We start from the raw sequence: 9683 nt of genomic DNA, 5'->3' as shown, positions 1-9683 counted from the left end.
CTTTCTTTCCCCTACACGAAAGAAAATTGTTGATGTGCACAATCTTTATTCGATGCCTTTAATCTGTTCGACAAAATGACTGAACCAATAAAAAGTCTATCCAATGGCATCTGCCATTGAAATCCCGTGGCCAAGCTTGCAACAAAACTCAACAGATGACAGAGTAATCAATTGGGTTGTGTTCATAAAGTAAAAACGAAGATGGGTTTCTTTGCCGGTCTCTTTTTTGGTGTTGCATTTGGTATCGGATTCATAGTCTGCATTGCTCGTTACCAGATCGTTCGATCTGCTCGTCGTGCTGATTTGGTATATCTTTGTATTCGTACAAGATTTCATTCCATTTTCTTGTTCTTATGATGACATGTTAATGGCTCAAACACATAATCCGTATCACATGACCGCAATGTGATACTCTAGTTGTAAAGGTCTGTCACATGCTCAAGACTCATAATTCTCCCATGAAAGAACAATTTTAAACACACTGTTTTCGTTGGTTGATAGAGGATCTTTCTTTGGTTTTGAACGTGTCCAAATTTCTGCATAATTTTGTTATTTTAGGCTGCAATCATCGCGGCTTTTGCAAGGATGACAGTGGCCGATTCAAGAAAGCTTCTTCCAGGAGAGTATTATCCTCCTTGGGTTGTCTTTGCAAAGAGACAGAAGTTGAGTTACATTTTATTTATTATATATTTTTGTTATATTATGTTTTGTAGCAAAATGACAGATAATTGGTATCCAAAGTTTCTAATTGGTCTAGGTGTTTAATACCTTTTTTGTTGTAAACTACAGTTAAATTGGCTTAATCTCCAATTGAACAAGATCTGGCCATATGTTGATGAGGTACATGTATTTCTATCTTTTAGTTATGTTAATTTAATTCTTCTGGGAATTACTCGAAGAACATTCCTAAATTGCTACCATCTATTTTTGGCTATTGTTTGGATGCTAGCATAGGCAGCATCCGATCTAATAAGAAGCTCTGTGGAGCCGATACTCGAGCAATACAAGCCAATCATTTTGTCGTCTATGAAGTTTTCAAAGTTGACCCTTGGTACTGTGGCTCCACAATTTACAGGTCTGTTCAATTGCTAATGGATTTGATCTATTCTTAATTGTCAACTTCTACAGTTTGGTATAGGAAAATTGATGGACCAAAATTCATACTTGAGTTAGACCACCCAAAGGATGTGACCAGCACCATTTACAACATCTGAAATATATTCTAAAACCCAACAATGACTACAAACTAACAATGAATCCCAAGGCTCTATAGCTACCTTAGCTGCTAAACATCAAAATCAGCTGCTCCATCCCAAAACATACCCCCAAATTGATTAAATCTTCAAACATTTTAATAAGAAAAAATAGAGAGAACCACTGTCGATCTCTCATTATTCACTGCCAAAGAAGTACGCAAATTTGAAAATTAATCTTTCCACAAAGAAATGTTATATTTTCTTGTACAACCCAAAACCAAAATAGAAGCATTGCATTTTTTCGGGGAAGGAGGCATTATTTTCACATTATACATACTACTATTCACACATACCTCCTCATAGACATTAATCTTGCTTAATGAGGATGTCTCCAGTAAGATATTCTTCATTTTCTGCTGTTTCTTCTTCTACTGCATTTACCTCTTTGAATCTGTGTACCACATGACATATGTTTTCTTTGCTCCATGAATGTAATGGGACTCCCTTTAATTCAATCCAGCAGATTCTTGAAAACTTATATATGTCCTCTCTTGTCTCTTTCCAAAAGATAAACTTATTCTGCACACAACTATCTTCCTCAATTAATCCAATTCATTGTTAAGTAATTGGCATTAACTCTTCATCATTTCGTCCTGGCTTGCTTATTATTGAACTTTGCATCAATGCTTTGAACTTTATAAAATCTCGTAGAACATGATACTATTTCTACTAACACCACTGTCAGAGTCACACCCCTCACATTTTCATCTATTCCCTGTCAACACCTGTGTCTTCCCTTCCGAGCCTCATTTGCCACCTTGCCATAGATGCCCTTCTATTCCTGTCCATCCTTCTCCTTTCATACGGCACATCCCGAAATGGAAATGGTTGCAACTTCCGTGGCACGGAAGGAGTATAAATAGAGTGGCTTCTTTCAACAAATTATGAGATGACATATGTTGTCAAGTTGATTGATCTGGTGTTCATGGATCATATGCTTTGTTGATGTCTTGTAGGAGTTTCTGTGAATGAAGGTGATCCTGGGGAAATTACTATGGAATTGGAGATGCAATGGGATGGAAACCCTAATGTTGTTCTTGATATTTTGACCAGAGTTGGTGTGGCTTTACCGATACAGGTTCTGTTAACTTGCTTTTAATATACATCTATGTTTAATATGTATATGTGAAAGCACTATAATTGGACAAATTTGTGGAAACAAAAAAGAACCAACTACTTGGCACTTTTTGTTCATAATCTGCTCATTCTTGAATATCCACTGTTTTGTTTCTTTTTGCATTTTCACTAGAAAGATGGTTTAAGATGAAAGCCAAAAGCAATGGTTTGGAAAGTCAATATCTTTATGTCAACCTGTCCTCACTTACTCCTTCAGCTTAAAAATAATCATGTTGCCGACTACGATGGAAAATATCCTGAACAGCTGGTATAATCTTAGGGTAATAGGCAGAGTTCTGTCATTTCATTAGAGCTTCTTCCACAAATCAAAGATATTGATTACTCATTTATTTGTTGTTCACTTCATTGAAGCTTAGCGCAATAACCCATCTTGTAATTATCATTTTACTCAAGTCCCCATATGTTCTATTTTATATAGCTAATCATGAATGGCCTCTAATTACTTATAGATAGTTGATGAGTTTCCTTCATTCAGCAACTCATATGTCATCATAAAGTGTTTCTTGTTAATATTTTTTTGTTCTATTTTTCAACAGGTGAAAAATATCGCATTTACGGGCCTTTTCAGACTCATTTTCAAACCATTAGTTGCTGAGTTTCCTTGTTTTGGAGCAGTTCTATTTTCATTGAGAGAAAAGGTGGTGCCATGACTGTCATTGTTCTTTTGTAACTCAGTTATATGTATTTATAAAAGAAAATATTCTTCAAATGATATACAGTGGATTGGGCAACCTTTCTTTGATTGCTTTGTTTCATATTTTTTCATGCACAGAAACAACTCGATTTCACACTTAAAGTTATTGGTGGAGATCTATCAGCACTTCCTGGGGTGTCTGAAGCCATAGAGGTTTGAGCTGTCATCTTCTTTATCTGTTTCTTTCTTCTGTTCTAAGTTAGTTACAGCATACAGTACATGTGAGTTTGTTGAGCTCCCCTATTTATTACAAATCCCCCATTCTTTGCAAATTATGCATTGGCGTCTTTACAGAATATTGATTATAGTAATTTTTTAGTACATAAGATTGTCCCCAACTTTGTCATTGTTGAAGGGTATTCTAGAAATCTGGCTAATTTTCAAACATTTTAATTAGTACATTGCAAATTTATGCAATAGCCCCTTTACGAACGGAATACTAATGTAATTTTCATGACTTCTCTTATATAGGAAACAATCAAGGATGCAGTTGAAGATTCAATAACATGGCCAGTTCGAGTCGTTATACCCATAATAGCAGGCGATTATAGGTACATCATAAGTTTAGAAATGTTACCTGCTTTAGGCTTCTAAGAAGCAAAAGACTACATTTTGACTTCAGAACGTATTTAGTTGAATAACTATTTGACGAAAATTTTATAAGTACATTAAAGCATGAAGTGCAAAAAAAAGGAAAATTAAACGGTCCCATTAAACTAAAGACCTGACCTCTACTCCAAAGAATAGAGCGGTCATTTATGTGAAGACCCCCAACATGTGCTATAGTGTGAGCAAACAGATAGCAGAAGTAGAGACTTGGATATGGTGAATGAAGCATGAGAAAAATTAACTAATAGGTACAACGAAAACACACAAAAGGTAAGAACAAGCAAAACCCACACAGCACAAGTAAGCAAAAACACATCCCCAGCCTAAACTACCAGCCCTCTACTATAACCCCAACCTGTCCAACTCCCTTCTCCACACCTACAGTCCCCATACCTATCTGCAACCCAGTTGTCCGTCTTCAAGTACTCTACTCAGAGGTCTAGTCTCAAAGAAGTCATATAAAGGACTCAAGAAAAATAATGGGTTGGAACGTCAAAATTCCCATAACAGTGTTTCATGTATCTATTTAGTATCTTTTTACATGGTCATGGACCGGATTCATAAATACAGATTTTTCGCAAAATGCAAGAAAATGTGTATGTAGAATGACTTCCTCCAAATTTTTGCAAATCTGAGGAGCCTTAGGGGTTGTGTACCAAATTTTCTAGCAAGTCTTGTATGGATAAATTTGTCTGTCTGCATAAATTTATGTTATTGTTTACTTTTCTATTTGAATAACATAAATGACCAATTTACCCCCGAGTATGAACTACGCATTGTTTAATAATTGTTGTTCATTTTTTAAGCCAAATGATAATTCTGGAAGAAAAAAAATATATTTAAACATAAATTCGTTGATATCATCTAAAGATCAAAACATAAATTCATTGATATCATCCAAAAATCAAAACATAAATTCATAAAATACTTTAAAATCCAAGTTTCAAACAAAGAGTAGCCAAGTTCGAACACAAATACTTAAAACTTAAACATTATTGACCAAACTATTTGCAATTCCATCTCTCAAAGTAGCCATATATTGAGTGCTATTAGCACCCCATTGGGAAATATCCAATTCTTCTTCTCCATTTTCTTCGACTTCTTCTTCATTGTTAAATATAGTATCATCATTGCACTCCATAAACAACTGGTTTTGAATATTATATTTTCTGATAAAATTATGTATCGCAAAGCAAGCAATTACCATATTTCTTTGTGTTGTAAATGGAAAGGGAGCCATCTGCTTTAAGATAGGAAATCTCGCTTTCAAGACACCGTAAGAACGTTCAATAACATTCCTGAGTTGGGCATGTGCATGATTAAACCTTTCTTCTTTAGTCAAAGCACATCGACGTCGAAAATCTGCCAACCAATATCTTGTGTTACGATATGCACCATGGGTGCCTTCCTTTTTATTTTTTCTCTCATACCTTAACATGTTTGTTGTAGTGACTTGGAGTTGAAGCCTGCTGGAATACTAGAGGTAAAGCTCATAGAAGCAAAAGAATTGACAAATAAAGACATTATCGGAAAATCTGATCCTTATGCCACTTTATTTGTACGCCCACTCCGTGACAGAATGAAAAGCAGCAAGACAATTGTAAGCAGGCCGAATTTTCTTATCAAGTTTGTTTTCTATTCCTACCTTGATATCAATGTAATTTTTGATTATTTCTATAGAACAACCAACTAAACCCGATATGGAATGAGCATTTTGAGTTCACTGTTGAAGATCCTATTACTCAACACTTTACAATAAGAGTCTTTGATGATGAAGGAGTCCAAGCTTCTGAATTAATTGGTTGCGGTCAAGTGGCTATAAAGGATCTTGAGCCTGGAAAGGTAAAAGATATATGGATCAAACTGGTCAAGGATTTGGTAATCCAAAGAGATAATAAGAACAGGGGCATGGTATTTCTTCTCCATCCATTCCAACACATTTTCTTAGCAGTTGTTTTGGTTTCATTTTGGCAAATGAAATATATATTTCTTTTTATATGGTTTTTAGGTGCATTTGGAGCTCCTGTATTGTCCTTTTGGCACAGAGTCTGGATTACAGAATCCATTTGACCCTGACTTTAGATTAACTGATTTAGAGAAGGCCCTTAAATCTGGAATTAGTGAAACAGATGTGGATCCTGCAAAACTTGCTGCACAAAAGAAAAAAGAAGTCATAGTAAGAGGAGTTCTCTCTGTAACAGTCATGTCAGCTCAAGATTTGCCAGCCGTCGATCTTCTGGGAAAAAGTGATCCTTATGTTGTACTTATGATGAAGAAAACAGAACAGAAATTGAAGACCAGGGTAAGTTTATTAACAACAAGTTTAGTGTCATTTTATATATGAAAGTGGCATTCTCAAACCTGTTAGAAGCTATGGATTTATAAGAAAATTGTCAGAAGGTTATTTAACGAAAGGACTCTTAAGTTTGTAGTGTTTTTCAAGTTGTCTTGGTATCTCATTTCAACTGTTATAGAGTTCCTCTTTCACTAAATTTTTTAGATGATGCTTTTGATTCGATATGTTCCTTTGTGATGATGATTTCTTTTTGTAGGTTATAAATAACACCTTGAATCCAGTATGGAATCAAACATTTGACTTTGTTATCGAAGATGGATTACGTGATTTGCTAATGTGTGAAGTGTGGGATCATGATACTTTTGGAAAGGTACACCTCACTGTCACTGCTGCTTTAATTATAGTCCATTTTCCATTCATTAATGAATAAATACTCAATAGGGACCAATTATAACATTACCATTGAAGATATAGTAGCTTTCTTTGTTTTTTTGACAAAAACATTATATATGATATATGTACATACACACATACATATTTGATATAATGTATATGTTCAGAATATGTTCCACGCAACATGTCTTTCTCTTGACCATCTTTTCAAATCTTTATCCGGTTTTGGTGTTGTATCAGGATAAAATGGGTAAATGCATCATGACACTTACTAGGGTCATATTAGAAGGTGAATTCACAGAGACATTCAACTTAGATGGATGTAAAGCCGGAAAGTTGACTCTGCATCTCAAATGGACCCCGCAAACAATAGTCCGCGATTGATGAATCAAATCCAAATGTGCATCACTGCTTTCAGCTTCTGTACATGAATTTATAAGCGAATAAGAGGAAAAGGATTCGGCTTCTTTTGAAACATTGATTTGATTTGTTCTTTATGTTTTCTTTCTACTAAAAAATATTTGAGGCAACTGTAAATGACATATAGGTAACCAACCAAAGAGCTATGACATGGTGTTGTAATAGTAGTTGAGTTCTGTTGCAGAAAGACCACCATTTCTATTATACAGATTTTTTCTTCTTTGTTCTTCTGTTTTCTTTCAAACCGCTCTATGTGGTTCGGTCTAAAAGTTGTAGTTTGTTGATGGTGTTTTTTATATGGTTACCATGTTTTGGTTGAGCAAAGTACTTGAATCAGACTATAAATTAAGATTAAGTTCTTATATGCATCTTGATTCTTGTTCACACATTACTTGCAAGCGGTCAAACGGTTAAGACATGACTGTACAACAGTCATAACTGTTAATGGATAAGATTTGAGAACAGTTACAACCGGTACATAAGAGAAAACACAATGAGAGGCTCTCATCATCTATCATAGAAACAAATTCGAGTGCAGAGACTCTTATTAGAATCCGAGTACTCGGAGGCAACTCTTCAGAGGAACCATAGGCTGTCTGATCAAGGGCTATGATCTTGTAAAAAACTACGCACTGATATATGTCTTTTGTGTGTATTATAAAATAAATAATAAAATATACAGAAGATTTTATTATATACATTTTTAATTCCTCAATATATATATATATATATATACACACACTAGAAGGGTACTCGTGCAATGCAGCAAGATACATCTCGATTCTAATATTTTATTTTATTATTTGTCTCTGTTGATGTTATAATACGATTTTATGTGTTTTTAAGAAAGCAATAATGATTTTATTTTTAAATAAAATATAAATTTGAAGATATCATAAAAATTTAAAAAAAATATATCAATGTTAATATCAAATCAACCATTTAAAAGTTCTCATTTTTATGTAATTTCTTTAATTTATTTTTTTTAATTATAATTTAATTTAAATTTAATAATGAAATAATTTATTTTTGGTTTAATAATTATAATATTTTATAAAGATAAAAATTAAGTATTCTATTAGAATTCAATAATTATCTTAATTATATTTTAGATTTTTTATATTCAAAATGAGATGTTTATCCTGTATTTGATTATGTTTATTTGCAGTTAGTTACACAAATTCATATATGGAGCTTTAATAAGTTGTACTTACGCACAATCTACTAGTAATCTTGAGTTTTAAGTAACATGCATTAATAAATAGTATTTCATGCATAAAAAATGATTTTTAAGAATTTTTGTCAAATATTTTATCATATAATATAGTTGACTTCTTTATGGCATTTTAGTTGTGGCTTTTTGAAGTCTTCGGAATATGCAATGCTTCTTACGCAAACTTCTTTTCTCAATTTGAGCAATTTAAATACTATTTCTTTTTTTTCTTTTTTATTTAGTTTATGGATTTGAATCTCTCAAACATAAGAATTTGTATAACACGATGATGGTTGGTATTTAACAGGATTTTATAAAATTTGTATGTAATAATATTTTAAAATATTCAATTATAAAAAAGTACTTTAATTATTTTATAATTTGTTTTTTGTAAATTATTTAAAGAGAATGGAATTCTAAATCCAAACACATTATAGATTTCAAATTCAAACCCTTTAAAAACGTTTTATCCAAGGCGTGTGCCATTAAGTTTTGTCGGGCAGGGCCCTGAAATATTCGTATGATACATCTGGTATCTACGGAAAGAAAAGAAATTGAAAATCCTTGGCTTCTTTCTAAATCATCTTTGTCGATTCAACTTCTTCTCATCTTCTTTCACTTTATTTTCCAATGACAGTTACAACAACAAGACTTTTTAAATCTCAGGTACGATTTCTGTTTATTACGTCATCAAACAACGCCTATTTTTGTTCGATTCTGACGACAACAACCACAAATATAAAATCACGTCCAAATCTGCTTATTACTTCTCAATTTAATCTCTTCTCTTTTACTTTGCATTTCAGACTTGGACAACTCACAGACTCAAAACCAAAGCCAGGTATACTGTTTCAATCTTTGATGTCAAGATTCTAAATTTCTGATTTTGTTTGCTAACTCTTACCAAGTCACACTACCTCACCGGATGAATATGGTAAGGATTAAGAATCTTACCCTGTAAGAGCGAGACATGAACCAAGAGTCTTACATGGTAAGTGAGGGCGACGACTCTTACCATGGTAAGCGCTTATCGGGTAAATTGTTGCATACAATATCGTTTTGGTAGACTAAAATCTTACCCGGTAAGTAAATAGTAGTGTTAAATTTTACCGATAAGCACTTACTGGGTAAATGTTTGGTAAATGGCCCCTTAGGTTTAATTTTTGATGTTTTTTTTTTCTGAATTTCTAGTATGTTTGTTATCTAAAATATGATGTTAGAAAAATCATCTAAAAGTAAATTAGTTATCTAAAGTTATTTGGTTTAATCTCTCAACATATGGTTTTCAATTCAATGCTTTAAGCTTTAAAGAACGCTTATTCGCATTAAAAAAAATTATATGTTTCTAAATAAATTAAAACCAACTTTATTATATTTTAATACATTTTCGTCTTCAGATAATAACTTTTTGATACATCATCTATTTTTTTATATTTTTTTTGGATTAAATGTATAAAATAGCAAACTATTTTCATAAATTTATTTATCATAGCAATGTACTTTTATTTTTTCTTATTACAGCAATACTCTTTCAAATTATTTTTTATTAGGATATCATACTTTGAAAAATCTATCCACTATAACAATAAGTAACATCTACCTTTTAAACCGGTTGACCATTTTTTTGCTTTATTGGCTTAAATAAGGTGATGTGAATATGATACA

General features: G+C 32.8%; 1 protein-coding gene across 4 annotated transcripts; it reads left to right on the top strand.

Annotated features, from left to right (window-relative positions):
• The first annotated feature begins 201 nt into the window (after nt 1-201).
• On the top strand, nt 202-6798 carry LOC112502847 (synaptotagmin-4-like). 4 transcript variants are annotated; one of them, XM_025106848.1, is made up of 13 exons: nt 202-306; nt 559-639; nt 790-840; nt 955-1075; nt 2213-2334; nt 2930-3031; nt 3166-3240; nt 3559-3638; nt 5146-5296; nt 5377-5607; nt 5705-5998; nt 6249-6362; nt 6626-6798. In XM_025106848.1, exons 1-13 carry the CDS (start codon nt 202-204, stop codon nt 6767-6769), a joined length of 1671 nt encoding a protein of 556 aa, XP_024962616.1. In that variant the 3' UTR covers nt 6770-6798. The 4 variants fall into 4 exon arrangements, with proteins under 4 accessions (XP_024962616.1, XP_024962615.1, XP_024962614.1 ...); XM_025106847.1 differs by having other exon boundaries at nt 559-661; nt 788-840; XM_025106846.1 differs by having other exon boundaries at nt 559-673; nt 779-840.
• Nucleotides 6799-9683: the final 2885 nt, after the last annotated feature.

This window comes from Cynara cardunculus, unplaced genomic scaffold (genome assembly GCF_001531365.2).
Source record: "Cynara cardunculus var. scolymus isolate 2C unplaced genomic scaffold, CcrdV1 Un_Scaffold_2058, whole genome shotgun sequence".
Taxonomy (NCBI): domain Eukaryota; kingdom Viridiplantae; phylum Streptophyta; class Magnoliopsida; order Asterales; family Asteraceae; genus Cynara; species Cynara cardunculus.
This window is presented reverse-complemented; position numbering and strand designations above follow the sequence as displayed.